This window comes from Lissotriton vulgaris, chromosome 7 (genome assembly GCF_964263255.1).
Source record: "Lissotriton vulgaris chromosome 7, aLisVul1.2, whole genome shotgun sequence".
NCBI lineage: Eukaryota > Metazoa > Chordata > Amphibia > Caudata > Salamandridae > Lissotriton > Lissotriton vulgaris.
Genome location: NC_141695.1, coordinates 1,546,117,766 through 1,546,140,886, shown reverse-complemented (window position 1 = coordinate 1,546,140,886; position 23,121 = coordinate 1,546,117,766). Strand labels below are relative to the sequence as shown.

The 23,121-nt window shown below is 48.1% G+C and overlaps 1 protein-coding gene across 2 annotated transcripts in view; it reads right to left on the bottom strand.

The window, feature by feature from the left end:
* LOC147705977 (protein-glutamine gamma-glutamyltransferase 6-like) overlaps window positions 1-23,121 on the bottom strand; it is a 279,284-nt gene that overhangs the window by 182,170 nt on the left and 73,993 nt on the right. For both annotated transcript variants that reach the window (XM_086932434.1, XM_086932435.1), the window contains exons 2-3: window positions 16,897-17,070; window positions 16,118-16,363 (exon numbers count right to left, since the gene is read on the bottom strand). In XM_086932434.1, the coding sequence (XP_086788560.1) occupies window positions 16,118-16,363; window positions 16,897-17,070 (420 nt within the window). The remainder of the gene's footprint in view (window positions 1-16,117; window positions 16,364-16,896; window positions 17,071-23,121) is intronic.

Below are 23,121 nucleotides of genomic sequence, written 5' to 3'. Positions count from 1 at the left end.
AGCGCGTGCACATCAGTTCCTTCAGCCACTCCAGTCCCCTGCTGCTTTCACACCTCCCCGCTCCGCCCTCTCCCCTGCCCGCCGTGTCGCTTTTCTCCTCCCCCTCCCCTTATCTGCCTTCCCTCCGTCTGTTCCCTCTCCCCGATCCGCCCCCTCCCCTTCTCTCTCTTCCCTCTGTCTTGCTTCTCCAGCACACCCGGCCTCACTTCTCCTCCCCCTAATTACACTTCTTTCACTGCCGCCAGGCTGCTGTCACTTAATCTCCCCACTGCCCCACCCCCATTAGTGTCCTAACTACACTTCCAAGTCTCGCTACCTCGCCCCTCCTCTCTATCCCTCTCTCTCCGTTCTTTTCCCATCTCTCCGTCCTCCCCTCTCCTTTTCTCAATATTCTTCTTTTCATACTTGTTCTTCTCTCCCATCCTGCGCTGCTCTTTCTCTCTCAAGCTTGCACAGAATGGCGGTGGCGGTGGCTCCATTTCTGTCGGGTTTAATTCATGTGGGGCATGAGTACCTCTTTCCCGTTTTCGCAGCTGAATTATCTTTGTCAGGGCCCTTTGGCTTTAAGTCTGACCGTGATCAGTGTTGCTGCCGTCATCTGCAAAATAAATCATTTTTCGTCCGAGTTCCAGGCTGACTGTGATGAATCCGCTATGTCACAGGGACCCGTAAATGTGGCTTTATTTGGCTCTACATTTTGTGCAGTGGGAGCACAAACATGAACATGAACCCAGTTATGCAGTGCCAGTAAAAATAATTGTGGCCCAAAAACACAGAAGCCCGAATCCGGGTGAATGCTGTTACGTGTACAAGCTCACCCACCCACACATTAACACTTAATGCGCGGGTCACATTCAGTGTTATTACATTATTGCCAGGAGAAAGGGCTTTTCATTGGCTCAGACTACTTGTCATAATGACGTAAAAAAGTAGAAGGCAAGCTAATAAACATTATATTATAATCTGCACATATACTATATGTCCATTCAGGTTCTTTAAAAACTGAAATGTTTCTAATCCGTGCGCATGTATATTTTGTGAAATGCAGGTTATTCAGATGGCGATTTTCTGAAATCAATCCAGCGCGCTCCTCTCCTAATTAACAAAACAAGGGAGTACTGGATTCCCCTCCCCTCGCCTCTGCTGACCATCTTTTATTCAGTACAATGGTGCACATGGGCTCTGCATGCAAGCCATGTTCATTTTAGGCTTCTCAGCGCTTGGCAGTCTGCATGGCAGGTAGAGTTTTTATAGTTTGTAATTCCTGATGACTATTTGGTAACAAAGCATTACTAAAATTAAACTTGGACACCCTTCTTCTGCATGTGTTATTTCAGGCGTGGCCTTGTCCTGTGACTGGTGCTGGGGTAGGCTGAGGAGGGATCCCATTTGGCAGTGAAGCAGCGAGGCAGGCCATGAGCGATGTTGTGTTTCCTCTGATGCAGACCATTTCAGTTAGAGCTTTAAGAAATGTTTATGGCTTTTTTTATTTGTAATTCTTTAGCATTGGCTACAGGAAACAAAAATGCTAAACATTTACAAAAAAACCCATAAACAATTCTAAAAGCACTAACTCTAATGGTGCGAGACCTATTGCATTTCCAATGCTTGTTGTTTTTCTCTTTTTGGTCACCATCTTTCCCTTGGAGAAGCTGGGAAACTAGTAATGGCAAGTATCCAGCCCATGTACTCTCTACAGCTTCTCTGTGCACCTTCATGTTCCTTTTGCCGCCCCTGACTGAAATGCATTTATAAGCAATTGCAGCTGCGGCATAGAATTACTTCACGGTAAATAGATGAACACCTGCAAGGTAGCTTGAGATAATGACTTTCGTTCAACAAAGTGTGTCCTCCTGCTCTTAGAAGAGAGCCGATGGTTCTCCCTTTTAATTGCTCAAAGAAATCCCCACAGAGCCCAGAGGCTACAATGTAGCCTTTGTTACAAGGGCTACAATGTTGGAGGACCAGGACAAGTATACATTTCTTAAAATATGCATTTTGAAAGCTACACATCAGATGTTAAAGAATATTCCAGGCAAACAGTACTGAGACCTAGGTAAGAAAAACCAGGCCAAACGTTTGTTAAGAAGTATGTTGTGGTGGCAATGAATGATGAAGTTAGTTTGAAATGTTGACAACTACACAACTAACATTCACATCTTAAATCTGTAAAGGGATCATTCACCAAGCTTTGGGCTCTAAGAGAAACCGACTCTGTAAAACTACTCATGTGTATAGAGCAAACTCACAACTTTCCTGGGATTTACAGACCAACCCAAGAGTATCCCAGAACTCATCAGTTGTCGGTTTCCTTCTGTACTTCAATGTGAACTATTTATGCATCTGAAACTTCCACATGGGGAAAATTCAGCATATGGAAATCTGAGGCATTTATTTGTGCACAAGAACGTTTGTTTTTCTCTCTGGAGTATTAATCATCCCGCCATGACATAACTTTACTGCTATGGTGTTGAGTTGGTAATATCTACAAACCAAACTTGACATATGATGGTGAACTTCCCTCTGGAATTTCAGGTTCAAACATCAACATGGATCCACAATACAGATACTTCTTTCATGGACATAAAATTAAACCCTCTCAGCTGTATGCCAAAAGTGCATCACATTTAGGGGCCCAGTTCTTACCACTATGTTATGGTGCATTCCACAAAGGATCAAACGTGATGCGGAAGTAAGTCGCATGATGCAGGTGAGGTTTAACTTCCTTTTAAATGATACACTCAGACAAGTTATCACACACTGAGAACAGTTTTGTCTCCAAGTGAGAACTCTGTGATATCACATTTTGAGTGCTAATATGAATGGAATGCAAGCCTGTTGCTGGTAGTGGTGGGGGCTGGACCTCAAGCACCAGACTTCTTCGTGGCACATGTTGCTCCTCTGTACCCGGAGGTGCCTACATCTTCCAGGTAGGGCCCCCACTGCACGTGACGCAGTCCTGTTGCTGGTGGGGGCTGGAACTCAAGCCCCAGACTTCTTCGTGGCAAGTAGACATCCACGTTTCTGCCCTGCGCTGTGAGGCGCCTACATTTTTCCGGTGGGGGTCCTGCTGCACGGGACACAAGCCTTTTGAGGGTGGGGGCTGGACCTCAAGCCCCAGACTTCTTCGCTGTAGGTAGCTGGCTATGTTGCTTCTCTGCACCCGGAGGCATCTACATCTTAAAGCGGGGGATCCCGCTGTGCGGGACGCGGCCGGGCATGGCCCAGGCAAAGACTGGCCAAAAGCTGGCCCGTCTGCACCTGTACAAGGCTGAGCTGGGCCCTTTCTCTTGGTTGTTTGTCAGACTCATGCCTAAGGAAATGTGGCGTATAAAAGGTACTGTGACAATCACTGTTTTTCATTCTGGCCTGACTTGGTTTAATCTGTGCTGCTCTCTAGTCATATCAGAATGGGGAAACAAAAGATTAACTCTGTTCCCCCGACAACTGGTACAACTCTCTCGGGCCATGGATGCCATAAATAAAGAAATTGAGTTGGCTGAGTGCAGTTTATTCCTTTCCTCACCCCCACCTCCTCATGTGGTTACAGTGCAAAGTCTGAACACAGAAGAAGGTAAGGTCCAGAAGACAATCCAGTTAGGAGCACCACCAGTTTCAACCTCTCCTACTGTTGTCTGTAGTCAACCAGCCAGACATTCTCAGGATATTGCGTAAAGCATAGATGGGACTGAAAGTTTAAAATCCAAAGCAGGAAAGAGGACAAGGGCGGAGCCTGCAACCACCCCCTTGAAACAAGGTTCAGCCCCTTTGAGATACCCACAAGCAGTGAGCAGCAGGATATTCCCTTAGGAACTCGTTTGGAGGATGACAGGTTTCAATCGTTTTTTAATGGATTTTATCCCAGGATAAGAAATCTTTTGAAGGACGCCATCAAGCCTGTTTTGTTACTTCTGGGGAAAATAGAAGATCAACTTTTATTGTTTATGGATACTGCCAAGCTTGAGTGCCAAACAACCAAACACGAGAGAATCAAGAGATCTTGACCACTCAGACAACTTAATACTATAGCCTGTGCTTCTGGGTTGCTATCCATTGCTGTTGGGCAATCTTTTGAAGGACCAGGTTTGATTCTAGTCCTGCCAGAGGTCTTATTAATCAAAAGTTAAAGAGTGATGGGCATTCCACTTTGTTGGGTTCCCAACTCACCCATATTAGTGTCTTACACATTGATAATCATCATTTTGCCCCCGTTACAGACCACCAGCATTTAAGTCTTTCTGATAGCTTGCATCTTCCTCCGGAATGCACTCCTTATAGAATGGTTTTAATGGGAGTTCGACCTTTAGATGAAGGATCTCATGAGTCCAGTCATGATCTCAATAATAAAGAAGGTCATTGGTGTAGGAGAAAGGCAGATTGTAGCCCAGCTGTCATTGAAAAACATATAATGGCTTGAGAAGTCAAATGGGTTGGGCCTATTATTAAATCTGTTGAGGGAGACTGTATAGATTTAAGTTTAAGGAATCCCGAGTGGGTACGTGTCCCGTTTCCCCGTGTGACCTCTGCCAGCTTAAATTCCAGTAAGATAAGGGTTTTTCTCTATGGTTTTTTTTTTACCCGCCCCCATCCAGTCATGCTCTTCACAAACAGTGTAATCATACACATAGGCCTCACCAAAATCAGCCTTTTGTTTGGTTAATTCTGCTCACCCTAACTGATTTGAACCACTATCAGAGCTTACAGAAAATGACTGATGTCCAACTCAATCTAGCAGTGTGAAGGCACTTATCCAATGATGGCTCATATCCCTTATCTGTTAGTTCTAGAGGGATATCTCTTAAATAATATAAATTCCAACATAGAGAGAGGGCATGGTTTTCATTTTCTCTCTTGGAAAATTGTGGGATTTAGGCACAAATCAAATAAAGAAGACTGGTTAGCATATTTGCTAAATTTTAATGTTGTTTGTTGCCAAGAAACCTGTGCCACTGATCCTATAAGTGTAAATGGTTATATTGCTCTCAAGCTATTCACTCATCTGCAGGAAGGGGAAAGGGAGGCTGGGCTGTTCTTAACTCATGCTTCATTAAGAATCTGAGAGTGGATATATTAGCGTCAAGTCCATATTTTCAAGTTGCGAAATTGCATATAAAACTGCATATTGCTTATAAAACATTTGTTAAATGTGGTTAATGTAAATTTTAATTTCAATATATTCTCCAAGCAACCAATAGAGATTGTGCATGAGCTAGGGAGGCTATTCTCAAATTCACTGGATAGACAAAGCAATGGGGGATGGCTCAATTACATGGCCAGGTGATTTTAATATCACTGAATGTTTTTTAGGTGGGAGATGAAAAAAATCATTTTAAACATTCACCATATGATGATTCCTTAAATCAGATACATGTAATCCACAATCAAACTTTTGCCTCAGATTATCACCTTAATGATAATTCATGCCCTCCAACATTTACAGGTAGAGGATGAGGGACTATGATAGATTTTTTTAATCTCAACTTCTAATCTAGCCCATTATCTTTTGAACTATGAGGTATGTTTGCTATCCTTTGGTGATCATAAACCTATTTCTATATTTTTTTACTTGAGCGATCTGTAAACTATTCAATAAACAAATGGGTCCAAATAAACTGGAAGAAACTTGAACGAGGCAACTTTTTAAGCATTGATGACATCACCTGTTGTCTCTCCCCTGGATAGTGGAAGGTTTTTACAAAATCGTTAAATTTGAGGCCTCTGAGTTGTCCATCAATATACTATTAAGAGAGCGCCCTCCCAATTCCTGGTATAGTTGTAACAGCACAGCAGCCCTCAAAGCTCTAAAACAATTCACAAATAAAGTTCCACAAAGTATAGAGGAGATCAGAGCAGCTAGGAAAGACTACAGGCAATTCCTCGAAAAGCCGCTTGAGATTTAGAATTAGAATTAAGGCCTGGTATGATTTAGAAAAAACATCTTACTTGAATGATTCCAGTCTGTTTTGGGAAGTTGTTTATCAGCCTTTTTTGACAGAAACTCCAAAAGTGGTATAGAGTGTCATATACCCAAAAACGTCTAGATTAATCATTTATATTACGGATTACGAGATAATTGGCCAATATAAGGATATTAGGCGTGGGGGGGCGTGGCTTGCAGCCGATGCCGATGGTCGCAGCCTAGCGAGGCTCCCGACCCACTGCCCATCATCCGTTATAATTATCCGGTTTCGGACCCGGGATCCCCGCTTAAACCGGGTCGATCCCGCAGACGACACCCAGGTCTGCCCCGGCTGGAGTGGCGAGCTGCAGAAATACTCGTAGAGGGCACTGCGATACGAGGAGCTCCCGGACCCTCGGAGGGCAAGATGGCGGCTGCCTGACCTGCGGGGACGTAAGGACGGCCGTGAGCCCACATTGGGGGTCTTGCTACCCGGGAGAAGAGTACAGAGCAACATCATACACCGAGGGGAGACTGCAGCCCCCCGGTATAGCGGCGGACCCTGAAGGCGGTGTGCGGCCCGGCAGCGAGACGAGGCTCCGGAGTAGCTCCGCCCCTTCTGCGAGGCCGATAACCCAGACCCCGGCTTTGCGGCCTGTGATCTCAAAATTGCTGCCTGAACCCTGGCGGATTACCGGGAAAGACTGCCCACGGTGAGTCTGGTCCTCCGGGGACGTGGGAAGAGACCTGGAGCGGGCCCCGACCCCCGGTGCAGCCAAGCCCGGTTCGGGAGGCCCGCCCTGCGGCCGAGTCTCGGACCCAAAAATCGAGGTCCCTGCCCCCGTCTGCACCGAGGCGCTACCTCTGGCGGAGAGCCCAGGAGGAACGTGGACCGGGCCGCCGCATCTCCGCGCTAGACCCAGACGGCGCCGAGTCAGTGTCTACCCGGGCGCTGGGGTCTGCGATCTCTCCCTGGGGGGAGCCCGGCGGGGCCCACTGGGGGCCGCCTGCGCCCTGACCTGAAGCTACGAGAGCGGCCGGCGCCCCAGCTGGTGTTGGGAGAGGCTAGCGGGGACCCCCCTGAGACCACTGCAGCCCAGCCCCCGTGCTCTGAGCGAGACCCACCTGGGATTGCCGGCGCACCAACCCTGTGTGCTAGGACAGGCCGCCTGACGCTGCCTGCCCCCCCCCGATACTTCGGAGGGGCCCTCTTCTCTGGATAACGGCGGCTCTGACCCGCTACTGCTGCCCGGTGCGGACACCCCGAAACGGGGCTGAGTGGGGAAAGGGGACTGGAGCTGGCCGCGCAAACCCTGAAGCAGCTCCCTGGCTCTCCGGGCGGTGGAGGCGCGCTGTGTGACCCAGGGGTGACACTCTCACGACTGGTGCCCGACCTGATCCCCACAGAACTCCCCAGCAGAACCACCACACACCTGGACGCCGAGCCAGTGGCGGAACCACCGAGGGGCCGCCGACCCACCCGTATCCGGGGCCGCCACCTTTACCTGACCGACCGGCCTTGAAGGCCCGGGCCAGCTCGGAGGGTGAACGATGGGGAAGCCTAAAGGACCTAAGGGAGAGGGGGGCCCATCCACGGAAACGCCAGACGACTCCTCACGACCCCCCACGGAGTTACAGCAGATGCAAGACCGGATACTGGACGCCATTGCGGCCACGAAGGAAGCTTTGCACCAGGATATTGGTCAGGTGGCGACGGGGCTGGGGCTTCTGCGTGCAGATCATGCGAAGCTGGTGGACAGGGTCAAGGAAACAGAAGATACCCTGAAAAATGTCGTACCGGCTCAGAAATCGATAGAGGGACGGCTCACGGACGCGATGGAGCGGATACACGCCCTGGAAAGGAGGGCAGAGGACGCAGAAAACCGCAATCGGCGGAATAATGTGCGTTTGGTGGGCCTTCCGGAAAAAAAGGAGGGCACGGACATGGTGGGCTTCCTGACCGACTGGCTACAAACAGTGGTTGCCCCGGAGGGCCTATCTCCCTTCTTCACTTTGGAACGGGCGCACCGTGTGCCTTCCCGGCCTCCACGTGAGGGCCTGCCGCCCCGCCCAGTGGTCCTCAAACTACTCCACTATAAAGACAGAGACTGGCTCCTGCAACGGGCCAGGGATGCAGGCCCATTCCAAGTGGACAACAGTAGGGTCACACTGTTCCCGGACTACACGTTCGAGACCCAGAGACAGCGTGCCACCTTCCTCTCTATTAAAAAGGAACTACGCACAGAGGGACTGAAGTATTCGCTGCTATTCCCAGCCAAACTCCGGGTGATTGTGGATGAGAAAGCGTTGTTTTTCGAAACTTCAGCAGAAGCGTGGACTTGGTGGGACTCCTACAAGGCGGGAACAGACGGGGCCCGGGCTCGGGCGGAGGAAGAGTACCAGAACCACTCAATCAGGCGATCACGTCGGCTTCGCAACCGCGGCAGAGGGCCCAGGAGGCCAACGACCTCGCAGACAGAGGAAGAACGGAAGGCGGCACTACAGGCGGTGAAAGAGGTATCGGGAACAGCGCCGGCCCTATCGACAAGGGACTCGGCCTCGGAGGCCCTGGCTACGGGCTCGGACACTGAATTGTCGGGGTTGGAGGGCGCCAGGGGCCCGAAGGTCACGCCGCAGACTTCGGGAGAGATCATCGGACCCTGATAGCTGTCCACGGAAGTGGTGAGATATGTCTTTGAAGGCGATGCCTCCACGAACACTGGGACAGACCACTGTAAGACTTTTCTTTTACGAGTCACATTGAGTACTATTGGGCAAGGGGTTGGGGGACGGGTTTGGTAAGGGTCAGTAGCCAGTTCACGTGCCGCAGGGCCCATAAGGCCTCCGTGGTGTTTACTACGGACTAATCAGTTTCGTGGGCACGTTTGCTCACAGGTTTGGATGGGAGTGACTACTTTGCAGTTGAGTCCTATTCTGGGGGTGGGAGGGCCTGGGGTAGTTGGGGAGACCCGAGGTGGGGTTCAGGGTGGGGGGAAGGGGGGGGGCGTTGGGGATGGGGAGGGGAGGGATGGTGTCAGGTGTCCGGATGCGAACTGTTATTGGACTGCAACGACTACATTGGGGCGATGGCTAATATGGGTTCACTGAAATGTGTGTCCTGGAATGTGCGGGGACTGAATTCGATGACGAGGAGGCATAAGATACATTCCCACCTAGTTCGCAGAGGGGTACACATTGCCTTTTTGCAGGAGACCCATTTAACCAAAAAGGAGGGGGCTGCTCTGCAGCGGAGATGGAGAGGTCACCTGTTTCACACTACATACTCGGGGTTTGCTAGAGGGACACTAATCTGGATCCGGGCGGGGGTTCCCTTCCAGGTCACTAGGCACACTGTAGACCCAGATGGGAGATATGTAGCAGTTGAGGGGTTACTCAGGGGTCGCCAGATAGTCCTTTGTAGCGCCTATGCACCGAACGTAGAGCAGGCTTCATACTTTACCAGGTTGTCCAGGCTGTTGGCCTCTTATTTAACTGGGCCGGTACTGATGGGGGGGGACTTCAACTCTATTGAGGATACCACCTTAGACAGATCACATCCACCACTGCAGGCATCTCCGGTACACAGGCTAGCGAAGCACAGATCTACTTGGCAGGGGCGGTGGGACCTGACAGACGCGTGGCGTGCACAACACCCGTCTGAGAGGGACTACTCCTTCCACTCGGGTATACACGACCTTCACGTCCGCATAGATGCGTTCCTGTGCTCCCGCTCGGTATTACCGTCAGTGACCCGAACGGAATACCTGGCACGAACGATATCGGACCACAACCCCTTGCTCCTCACGCTGGCCTGGATGGACGAGGTCTCACCAATACCGACATGGCGGCTTCGTCCAGACACGCTAGATGACCCACCGTTCAGCGGAGCGTTGGAGGAGAGGATCTCCCAATACTTCATGGAGAACGAGGGAACGGCCTCTTCCAGGGCTATGGAATGGGACGCGTTGAAGGTAGTGGTGAGGGGGCACTGTATAGGGAAGTTTGCGGGTGCGCGGCGGACGCTAGTAGATGACCTGGACAAGGCTGAGCGAACTCTGCGAGTGGCAGAGAAACTAAGGCCCAACCGCCCTGACTTGCAGGACCGGGTATGCGCTGCGAGAGAGGCGGTGGCTACAGTGGTAGAGCGCCTCCGTAGTTTTGATTACAAAACGTACCTAACTAAGGCGCTTGCGGAGGGGGACAAAACGGGGACGCTCCTGGCCTGGTTGGCTAACCCCAGTAGGGGCGCAGCTCCGATACTATCCATGGTGAATGCGGAGGGCACTTTATCCACCTCCCAACCGGATATATTGCGTTGTTTCACGTCATATTATGAACGGTTATATGGGAGAGAGCTAGTGGACCGATCCGAGATGACTGACGCCTTGCTGTCGGAGACCCAACTGCCACACCTCGAGCAAGAACAGGCAGAGGCCCTCGGGGGCCCGATTGAACTAGCGGAGATTAGAGGGGCCATTAAAAGAATGGCACGCAACAAGACACCGGGTGTGGATGGACTACCAGTGGAATTTTATGGAAAATATATAGACATCCTAGCACCACGCCTCCAGCTCGTATACCGCGAGGCGCATGAGAAGGGGGAGTTGCCCCGCTCGATGCGCGAGGCGATTATGGTCCCCTTACTGAAACCGCGTAGGGACGGCACTGATCCGGCGTCGTACCGACCTTTGTCGATGCTGACGACAGATTATAAAATACTAAGTACTATATTAGCCGCCAGATTGGTGTCCCACATGCAGGACCTGATTCACAAGGACCAGTCAGGCTTCATACCCACCAGAAACACGTCACACAATATCCGCAGGTTGCTGAGGCTTGTGGCGGATCCTCCACCGCTCGCCAGAGCCCCTATGGTCATGGCGATAGACATAGAGAAGGCCTTTGACAGCCTGGATTGGTGCTACCTGTACAAGGTGCTGCACAGGTTTGGGATAGGTGAGGGATATGTGCGGTGGACGAGAGTGCTCTATGCGTCGGTTGGAGCTAGGGTGCGGGTAGGAGCGCTGATATCAGATCACTATGCAGTGCATAAGGGCACTAGGCAGGGGTGTGCACTCTCCCCCCTCTTATTTGCCCTCGCGATGGAACCGTTGGCAGCGCTGGCCCGGAAAGGAGAGTATTACCAGGGGCTAGAAGTTGGCAGGACCCACCACTACATATCGCTGTACGCAGACGACCTCCTGCTGTTCTTGGACAATGCAGAGGAAGCGGTGGAGGGGGCGGAGCACCTTTTGGCGCGATTCGGAGAGGTCTCAGGCCTGAAAGTGAATTGGGCAAAGACGTGCCTCTTCCCACTCCGGAAAGCGGAGCGATGTCCCTGGGCCCACCCCAAACTCCGTTGGGAGCCGGACTGCCTCCCTTATTTAGGGGTACACGTCTTCCATGAACCTGCTGACCTGCTGGAAGGCAACGTCGGCCGCTGTGTCCGTACGTTACAAGGAAATATGGCCTTTTGGGCCACTCTTCCGCTGTCCGTGACAGGTAGGGTATCCCTGCTTAAAATGATAGCCCTACCGCGGTTGTTATACTTCTTTAGGACTCTCCCAGTGTGGATACCGGGAAGCGTCTTTCGTCGCCTGAAATCGCAGATAGTGTCCTTTCTGTGGGGTACTGGTCGGAGGAGGATAGCTTTGGCGACCCTGACCCGCCCGAAGAACGAGGGCGGCCTCGCAGTTCCGGATTTTGAACTCTATTATTTAGCTGCCCAACTGCAGTTTTTCACACAGGAGGTTGCAAGGGTATACCGGGGCCCGGAACAGGAGAGGGACACTGGCACCCCCCGCCATGTACTGGCGTTTATTACCCTACAACAGAAACTCATACTTCGGGGACTATCCCAGGAGGAACGGACGCTGAGGCTCTGTTGGAATCGCATGCAGAGGCGAGCGGGTCCGGGACATCCATATGCGCCTGAGATCCCACTAGGTATGTTGACGGCGTTTCCACACGGCGGTGACTGGTCGAACCTCCAGAACTGGGAGGAGGCTGGCCTGCAAGTGGTGGGGGACCTATACTCTGATGGGGTGCTCATGCCATACCAGGCCTTGCAGGAACAGTACGACCTTCCTAGGGGTGATTACCTTTTGCATGCGGCCGTGGTGCGCGTGATCCAGGCGCACTGGGGGGAAGGGCTGCTTGAACCTCCAACATCACCTGCATGCCAATATACGATGATGGCTGCGGGAACGATTAAGGCAGTCACATGTCTACACTCTAGACTACTCGAGGCCAATCTACAACCCCTGACGCGACTTAAAACCCAATGGGAGACGGACCTGCAGAAGGAAATCCCGGACACTACGTGGGCTCAACTGGTTCAGAGGGCCAGGAAAAGCACCAGAAACGCCCGCTTCCAATTAATACACCTCTACATACTCCATAGGGCCTACCTTACCCCACAGAAAATATCGCAATACTTTGGCGCAGAAGACGCAGCGTGCCCCAGATGTGGGCTATTAGGCGCAGACTTACTGCACATGCTGCGGGGCTGTCCGCACCTGCAGGACTTCTGGAGGGAAGTGGGCGACACCTTGAACGAAGCCACAGACAGGGACCTGCAATATGACACTGCGACTACAATCTTACACTGGTTTCCACACACACGCAACACTAAACTGACGAGCAAATTCATAGATATGGGCCTACTTGTCGCAAAGAGGGAACTTACCAGGGGATGGAAATCAAAGACGGCGCCAACACACCGGAAATGGCTGGCCGAATTCCAGAAATGGGCGGCAGCAGAAAGCACACTCAGATACCAGATGGCGCGTCGAGGGTCAGACGAGAAAGCTCAGGAAACGGCGCTGGCATGGGAAATCTTGGTCCAGGCACTCAGGGACGATGCAGTGGAAAGTGAGGAAGAGGAGGACATAGATGGCCCCGGGGTCCAAGGGGAGGCAAGACCGATCCCGGCACCTACCACGGACACACACACTCCATGATCTACTCTATACTCCGTAGCTAGCCCACAAGCTTCAATGCATTTCTACCGAACACAGGCACTGGACACCGCAGCACACCGAAGGGGAGGGGGGAGGGAGAGCGAGGGGGGAGGGGAGGGAGATACATTACCCCAATGACACCAGGAGTCGCAGTACACACTGTTGAGATACTAGCGGGGAGGGTTTGGTTCAAAAAAAAGTTAAAAGCAGAAGGCGGTTGACCACTGAATAAGCCACCACTGAGTAATGTGGAAATGTGCTGCTTGCAATCGCTGCCACCCGGCCTCAGGGATGCGGGTTACAAGGCTGTGTACATACTGTTTGGTACCACTGTGAATGCTAAGGTCCCGCGCAAACAACACTGTGTATACACTAACATGTGAATTTTGGAATCTGCAATAAAAATTGTTTTACAAAAAAAAATAAGGATATTAGGCGTGATTTCTCACTAATAAACGAATACTGGCTGGTCTTATAAGTCTTCCTACTCTAACCACAGCTATCCAGGTTGAGCAAGCAACAAGTCTCAAGGCCCTGATGGGTTACCATATTATCTTTTTAAACATAATATAGCTCTTGGGGCCCCACTTTTAACTAATGTCCTGAGGGCAGCTGTTAGTGGTAACCTAATTGAGTCATGGAGAGAGGCCACAAAAGTCCCAATTTTTTAAAATGGAGATTGTGGAATCAGCCCACCTGTTACAGATCAATTTCATTAATTGACTGTATGTCCAAAAGCCTTGGGATGATTATTTTGGAAAAGTTAAAGCTAAGTCTACCTCTTTCTTTTCACCTTTTCAATATGGTTTTCGACCCAATTTAGGAACTGTGAAGCAGGCACTTAATTTACATATTATCTGGGGCAAGTACGTCAAGGACAGGAGAGGTGCCCTTCATATGGCTTTTATGGACCTCTCCTGTTCCTTTGACTGTGTTGACAGGATGAAACTGTGGGCATTAATGGATCAGGCGGGAGTGGACCCTATACTGCTGGACCTTGTCAAACGACGGCATTGGGATTATAGCCTTAAAGTGCGTTATACACATACAGGGGATTGCATAGAACCTATAAGGGTGAGCAGAGGAGTGAGACAAGTTTGCATTTTTGGCCCCTTTCTTGTTTTTATTTTATATTAATTCCCTTCACAGATTTTTTGGGGGGATATAGCAAGGACATCCCGTGAATCGGCTCTCGTGTAGTGCTGTTTCTTCTGTATGCGGATGATGCTGTTCTCCATGCTGTTCTCCTCGGGTTAACAGCAAATGGCCTTGTGAGTTTTTTTTAAATGGCTTTAGTGATTTTACGATTAATTTAAAGGTAAATCATCAATAATCATACTCATGCCCTGTGGTCCCAAATGTACAAAATCAAATATATTCTCTAATGGAGGGACACTATTTGTGAAAGTATCCTCTTTTAATTATTTGGGCCTCTTGATAAATACAAATGGGTCTTTGCCCTGCCTGTGAAATGTTATTTAGATTTGCTAAAAAGTTGGGGTAGGAACCAATTAATGAGAGGTTTCAGTTAAATAGAAGTGTTTATCCCTTGGTTCTTATGGAACAGGAGTGTGGGGCTATACAGCTCTTGAGAAGCTACAGAAGATAAAAAATAAATTTTTAGCTAGACTCTTAGCCTTACCCAAATCAACCTCAAGTTTTATCAAGGAGGATGTCCTAAAAGTGATGGCCCACTTCGGTCGGAACTTTTAAACTTGTTCAATTTCGGTCGTTGAGTCTTGCAAAGTTTTTCCACTGTCTACTGGTCCGTAATAACTTATCACCTTCAGGGACATGGGTGTATTGCTTGCTTATTCGCCAGCCTCTTCATGCGGCCATATAGGAGACTTGTGATGCTTCCGGAGTTTAGCCTAACATGTAATTGTTTCATTAGAAGGTTAAGGACGTTCTCATACCAAGGTAAAGAAGGCCTAAGAATTGAAAAGCCTCATAAATAGATATACCAATAAATGTTTCATACTTCATGGAAAGTTTTAGTAAACCCATTTTATGCAATGATGACAAAAGAGGAGAAGAATCTGTTCCCAAGAAGCATTGAAAAACAACTGGACAAGAAGAGAACATGCTACATTAACTGAAACATTTCTTTCAATTGTTTATATTAGTGCATGTTCCTAGAGTGGGTTAACACTTTCTCCAGATGGCCTTTTTTTAAGACCATTGCTACTTGTCCCCACTGAAGATGAAAGCTAACAGCTTAATGCTGGAGGCTGAACCTGATTTGCTGCCCCTTCCCTACTTGATTTGCTGAATGTAGTTGCTACTTCTACTCCATGAACATTTTGCTTCATTTTTTAGACCTATTTAGTTTGTGAACCTATCTGTATGGGAAGTTTAGCCATTGTTGACCGATTGAATTTGAGCTTTATGCTCTATCTTACTTTTTGCCTCTCGAAAATTGAATTTGAGCTTTATGCTCCATCTTACTTTTTGCGTCCCGAACTTGAACTCTGTATGAGATACTGTTAACACCTATTCCGCCCCGTTTTCTAGAAAAGGGAATTCTTTCCTTTATGGAACTGAACTTGGTGCATTATTTGTTATGTTGCTCTAACCATTTATTTTATGATTAATTTAGCAATCTGATTAATACTTAAACTAACCAAATAAAGAATAAAAAGTAAAGAAAACAGACTAAACCCTTTTAAATGAAAATAAAACACTAAAACGTACACCTACCTCTTGTTATTGACTGAACTTATAAAAAGCCTTGTGATTTTAATGTATGAGATGTATATCTCCTGATCTTCTCATAAATGACGACACAGGTCTGTCACCAAGAAGTAAAGGGAAACACAGTGAGTGGGGATCAACCCTGTAGGTTTGAGATAGAGATGTTAAACCGTCCTATTTAAATGGATTCCTGCTTCAGCAACTGCAAACCTGTGTTTAATCGCTGGTCACCCTTCCTTCACAGTAAAGTGTTTGCAGCATAAGCATCTTGTTGCTATATTGGTATTAAGTCCATCTAAGTTTCTTTGCTTTCAGATTCATCACACATAAATTATTTGGAATTCTTTGGCGCTAATAACCTTCTTTGGATTTAAAAGTCATAATAAGGGAATATACACAACAGCTGTATTGCTGTAGAAACCAATAACTTGAAATAACATGCAATGTCATCTAGAGACACTATAGAAGCAGAATCAGACCAATTGCAGAACACATGTAATACATCTTTTTGGCCATCTGAGAAGTTTTTGGGAATCTAAACCATATCAAATATAGTTTTTACCTGGAGCCCAAGGATTGAATAAGAGAATGAAGCCATCCAGCCGGGAGGAGGTAGTCTTGCCCTTCTTTGATGCAATCTTGATACTGAGCTTGTAGCGTCCAATCACTGCATTGGCAGGACTAGAAATGGTGACAACCAAACCATTTTTACTATTGCTGTGTTTAGTCGCCACCCAGGAGGCTGACTCCTGAGCCTTGGAGATAGGAAAGCTGGCCCATGTGTTGTCTGACTCAGAAGGGGACGGCCCTGTGAAACAAAATGCATAAATCATAAAAATCAGTCTGTTATAATGGAAATATTGGCATCTAAAGAGAAGTGTGTGATGAGAATCACCTGTTTTTGAGGTCTATGGTTTGGATATTCCTTTCAATGTCTTGGCTGTGTGCTGCAGATTGCCTGACTCTGCAGACAGTGTGTGACTGAGATTGCCTGCATGAGAGAGAGGTCAGTGATTAGGATTTCCTGCCTCTATGTTAAATGCCTCATCAGGACAAAGCATCACTATGTGAGTGTGTAGTGGAGATGACTTGATGGTATGGTGTTTTTGATGGGAACATTGCTTGCTTTTGTGAGCTGGCTGTGTGGCAGACATTTTATATTGTTCGAGTGAGTCTTTTGAGGCTCCTTGTCTGTGAGGTAAAGTGTTGTGGTTGCTAATACCATTGTATGTTGTTTGTTTGTGTGATATGAATGATCTGTTTCTGTTGATGTCGTACTGTGCTCTGAGCATTCATGTTTGTGTACATAGTGTAATTGTCCTTACTCATATGGAACTGTACCTGTCATAATAACAAACTGAAGCTCGTCCTCTTTCGAGACATCTCTGTTGAAGGTCAATTGGATCTTGAAAGGCTGACTTCTTCTCACGATCAGGTCTTCACTTACATAGCTATCTGTGTGGTGCTCTATGCTGTTTTCTTCAAAGCGTAAATCGTATCGCTTCAATCTTAAACCTGTTACAAAAATATGAAAACGTGAATGCCATTTCCTTTGCATTTACCTCCAAGCTCTGAACAGACTTTACTCAGTGATAATTGTATATGTGTTAATTTTTCTTACATTGTGCACACTGCAGATACAAATGACAGAGGAAGAAATATGATAATATTCTTAGGCCCTCATTAGGAGCTCTCTGGATGTATGTGTTCCTATTTCGGCTACGATACGCAAACCTATATCCAGGAAATAGAGCTATTTATCAAGGATAGGATGGTGAATAACCTGGAAAATCGTGTCGAAATCACTGTTTTTGCCTTGTAGGAGAGGAGTGGACAATACAGTGCCTAAATCCTCAGCCCTGTGCACTTGCTTGGAACAGCTGCTAAAAGTCTTTGTTCAGACCCATGTTAGAGGTGGCAGGTGCACGTGAGAGCGGAGCAGGTGAGAGGAGAATTTTGGAGGGCGTTTGCGCTTCCTCATGCAGGGCAGGAGCAGGGCAAGCGTGGGCACACACAACTTTTATTCAATCCTCTTTCCCTAGATCAATTGCCAATTCACTGTTTATTTTGCTTGTGCTTCTCCTCTGAACCTCTTGTGTGTAGATTAATTAGAGTATAAATTGTTTTGACCCTCGCCCCTCTTTTGTGTTAAAAAATGTAGATTGATGCTGCCTTTATGCGAATCATTTCAATATTACTTTGAATGAGACACCATCTTCAAATGACAATTTTGCTCAGAGATAGTGTTGGAGGGAAGGTCGGAAACAGAAGCGAGGAGGCTGTATGGGTTGAATATTGTAGGTTTTATTTAGGCTGATTAACAACCCTTAGCGAGGAGGGTAATCGTCTGAACATAAACAAGCAAAAGATAGTTCCCAGCGTTCTCTTCCAGGGGTCTTCCTCTGGTATGGTGTCAGGTGGTCCCAGGAACTGTGATTTCCTCTGTGGTAGGGCTTCCGCGGGGTACCGAGCCACACAAAAGAAAAGAGAACAGCAGTCACTGTATAGCCCTATTTTAATGGGGTTTATCTAGTCCATCACCACACCGTGCGCTAAAAGGGTGATAGAAAATGTGAGGGAGGGGTACTTTAGGGGCACAGTCTATATCCTACATGTGGACATCAAAAATGTTGACAGGTCTGGGGAGCCTAAGTCAAGGTCATGTTTAGGCTGTTGCTATAAAAGAAGGGGTATGAAGGGTGCCAGGGGGTAAACAAAACAGTGCCCGGTGTCCCTTCCCTGCTACCAACCTCTCCCACCCCACTCCCCCCTTTGAGCGCGAGGTACCAGCTACGTACCGCTGTCTGCAACAACTCTCCTGAGTTGTGGCAGCTCGTGCGTGTCCCCCGGGCTCCACCAGTCTTCGGACCAAACGTCAGGATTTTATTTTTATTTATTTTATTTTTAAAGTTTTTTATAGCGCTAGCTCACCCGTAGGTATCAGAGCGCTTTACATCCTCCTGTATGGCCACTTTCCAGTGGCCTTTAAAGAATCCATTTGGCCCAGGGGACTGCCTTGTCTGACTGGGAATAGTGGGGTCGCAAAAAATCTAGGGATCTAGTTCGGAGCCGATTTATGCTTCCGAGACAAAATCACGCGACTGGCGGGAACTTGCTACGGAACCCTTACCACTCTCCGTATGTTCTTTCCCCTTCTCCCCCAAGAGGCAAAGGAAACCGTAGCCAGAGCACTTATCCTGTCGTGTCTGGATTACGCCAGCGCCCTTTATATAGGTGCACCAGACTTTCTGCTCCACAAATTGTAAGTGGTCCAGAACGCGACAGTAAGGCTTCTGTTCAATATTCCCAAGAGTTTTAGTGTACGCGAGCAGCTCTCAGAGTTGCACTGGCTTCCAGTAAGACAGAGAATATGTTTTAAGATCCTGACATTGGCTTTTAAAGCTTTACACGGCCCATGTCCGTCTTATCTAAGAGACATATTTGCTTTTTACTATCCTCCTCGGCAACTGCGATCTGCCACCCTGAGACATCTGGTCATCCCCAGATTTAAGAAAGTTCGCCTAGGGGGAAAATCCTTGGCGATTAGAGCTGCTCAGATGTGGAACAATCTTCCCGACCTCATCAGACATACGACAAGCCTCACATACTTCAAAAAACACCTAAAAACGTATCCCTTCAGGCAATCCATGTAGTCCATTTGCTTTTATACTAGCCGACATTTGAATCTGCTCTCGCGCCAGGACAGCCTTGACTAGCAGTGCGCGTTACAAGAAGCCATATAACATAACATATAACATACACACAGTAAACAGCAGAAAGACATTACATTACATAGTAGGCTGGCAGTAAGGAAGCAAACTAAAGAAAAAAATAACAGCATGGGAACAATATTAAGTGCAGCGGAGGGGGAGAGAGCTATAAAAGAAACAGGTGAGAATGACATAGTCCGGTCACCCACTATCCTTGAATGTCCAGGGCAAGAGGAGACAACTCGGATATAGTATTCTAGGTAAGCTGACATTGGTCCTGAAAGTATTTGTTTAGGAGATGGAGTTTCAGGTCCCTTTTGAAACAGGAGAAGGAAGGGTTGCATCTGAGGACTCCAGGGAAAGCGTTCCATATCCTGGGAGCGTTGCCAGAAAACGATCAGTATTGGCTGTTTTTTTTTCCGGAGGAATAAGAAGGAGAGAGTTAGAGCTTCTCAGTGTTCTGGATTGACCTTGGGGTCCTCAGCTAGAGTCTCCTCATTGTCCTCTTGCGTGCGGCGGCGTCCTAGACTCGTCCTACGGCATCCTCAGAGATGTCTATGGCGTCCTCAGCGATGTCGGCGTCTCTTCCCCGCTTTGAAAGTCCAGTTTCAACGAGCACGCCAACTGTGCTCTCTTCCGGCTTTTTCTGCGTCCCTTGACCTTGGTGTAGCCTCCATAATTCGTTCGTTTGTTGAGGTCCGCCTCCCGGGAGAATCACTTCTGGTTCAAGTCCGGCGTACTGTGGGGCGAGGAAAAGAGGCTTGGTTACTGCGCAAGCCGAGGCAGGAAAAAAAGTCTTTGACAGGGTGCAGGCTGGGGTATCGGCATCCTCGCCCTCATCAGGACGGTAAGGAGTCCATTTCCCTATGACGCTATTGGTATATTTACACTCACGGCCCAGCACCTCCTTACAGATAGCAATAACTATGACCACACTATGAGGAACGCGCAACATTCTTACAAACTAGAAGGCTTTCATAATGTGCAGGTCATAATGATGTGATAGGGTCGATTGTCCTGTACCTAAATATTCTTATGTGGTCATTGTACTGGGTCATCCACTAAACAAATGGACTTTGTCCACAACCGAGATATAGAGAATGGTGTCTAAACGAACATGTTACTTGCCTTTGGTAAAGCATTATTTCGTAGAGACAATAAATAGCTGCAGATTCCTTACCTTTGACTTTTCCAGGCGTCAGGCTGGACCCGGAAACCTTTGAGTGAGCAGTATCCCTATCGCTTCTCGGCCTTTGGCTAAGATCAAGTGTAGTTATGCACTTGCTCTGCCGATAGGTGGGGAATGTTGATCACGGCTGGGATGCCTTCGTTTGCGTTTTGCGGACGATGCTCCCGAGCATTTTGTTGTGTTTTCGCTGATTGGCTGATGTGGTGGGGGTACTGATTGGCTTTTGTTTAGCATTGTGCCGTCGTCGGCGTTGATAGCGTCTGTTATGAAATCGCAGTCGCTTATATAGGCTCCACCCAGGCGCGTGGACGCCAGTTCCTTTCCATTTTTTCATGAAGTGAACTGACAGTTGTGTGTGTCACAACTAGGTCCTTAAAAAGGGAGCAATCCTGCCATATCTAAGGAGTCCACAGAGCGGGGAGGCATGGGTGGGTTTGTAAGGAATCTGCAGCTAGATATTGTCTTGACCAGATAAGGCATTTCCGAAGGTAAGCAACTTATTCTTCTGATAGAGACATCTAGCTGCAAATTACTTACCTTTGAATAGATAACCAAGCCATACCAGCTTTAGGCTGCAGACACATTTTCTACACTAAAAAGTTGTGCAGGATCGAACATGTGAGATGCCCATCCCTGCAGACCTGACTGTCCAGGGAGTAGTGCTTGGCAAACATGTGCAGAGAGGCCCACCTTGCTGCCTGGCAGATATCCAGGACTGGGACAACCTGAGCCAACCCCATGGTCATAGCTTTTCCCCTGGTAGAATGGGTCCATAATCCCTCAGAAGGCTGCTTCCTTGCCAGGGAGTAGCAGATTTTAATGCAGATAACAACCCAACACAAAATGGTCCTTTTCTGCAGTGCCCACCTTTTTTAGCTCTCACATAACCCACTAAGAGTAGGTTGTCCACCCAGAATTCTTTTGTGCAGTCAAGGTAGAATGGCACACTCTTTTTGAGCCCATACAGTGGAGACGCTCCTCTTCCTTAGAAGGATGATGGGGAGCAAAAATGGTGGGCAGTGGGAATGATTGATCCAGATGGAATGATGTCACCACTTTTGGTGAAAATGATGCACGGGTGAGAAACACTACCTTATCCACAAATGTCATCATCTAGGGAGGCTTGCATGATAAAGCCTGCAATTCACTCACCCTCCAGCCACAAGTTATTGCCACTAGAAAGGCTGTCTTGATGGTAAGCAGCTGGAGAAGACAATTGTGCTACGGCTTGAACGGAGCATATATAAGGTATGTGAGAACCAAATTAAGGTCCCACTGTAGCATGATAAAGGGCGTAGGTGGAAATATATGTACAAGCCCTTTTAAGAATATATTTACAATAGGGGACTTGAACAAAGAGGGATGGGCCTGCAGCCACAAGAATGCAGACGGAGCAGAAAAATAACCCCTGAGAGTACCCAAGGGAGAGCCCTGCTGGGCAAGGGTAAGAATAAAGAGAAGAATATTAGACAAAGAAGCAGAAAGATGGTCAATAGACCTTTCTGCACAATTTTGTACAAATTCTTGCCAACGCCAGGTGTATACCGTCTTAGTGGGGGGGCCACCTGGCCATCACAATAAGATTACATACTTCATGAGAAAGGGCAAAAGCTATCAACAGTCGCTTATCTCCATGCAAGGAGGCAGAGAGTTGACCGGTTTGGATGGAGGCTCCTCCCCTGCTGCTGCAACAGAAGATCATCCCAAAGGGCCAACCTGATTGGAGGATCAATGCTCATTTGAAGAAGCTATGCATACCAGAATCTCCGTGCCTGAACTCCAAGCGCGTCGAAAAGTGTCGCTGAGCGATAGCTGCATTGAAAACTCCAGCGTGCAAAACTGTTGGCATTGCACATTCTCTTCGGTGGCAAAAAGATCTAACAAAGGCTCTCCCCACTGCTGAAAGAGACCTTGTGCCACCTCTAACTGTAGATGCCATTCGTGATCCGCTAGGCATAAACGGCTGAGTTTGCCTGCCCTGCCGTTCAGAGAACCTGCCAGGTGTTGAAATACCAGGGTATGCGCTGCTGTTCCAGCCATGTCCAGAGATACAGGGCCTCTTGACAAAGGGCCAAGACCCCACCCGCCCTGCTTGTTGCAGAACCACATGACGGTAGTGTTATCCATGTACACCTGCACTAACTTCCCCTTGACAGAGAGAATAAATGCATTCAATGCTAGTCAGATAGACCTAATCTCCAACAAATTGATGTGGAGCCCCAATTCTGCCAGTGACCAGTGTTCCCTGATCTCCACCTGTCACAGATGGCCGCCCCATCCCAAGAGTGACGCATCTGTCACTACTGTGAGATCTGGTTGGGAAAGTGTGAGAAGTTGGCCCGATATGCAGCGTTCGCTATTCTAGCGACCGCTATGTATCGTTCCAAACGACCCTTATGATGATTGGTTGTAAGTCAACCTATAGACCAGCTATCCTAGTAGCGTGGATACGAGCAGTCTAAGGCTAAAGACTCGAGAGGGCGTGTTAAGCCAGCTGTTTACCACACATGTACCCCTTGAACACCCAGTGAAAGGACACCACACAAGTGTTATGAAAATAAACAGGATATTTATTAAGATTCACAACAGCCCTGTACTCTTTATGAGGACAGGGTACTAAGCACAAACCAAATCTCTTAGGAAAATACTTCAAGTGCACAATTAAAA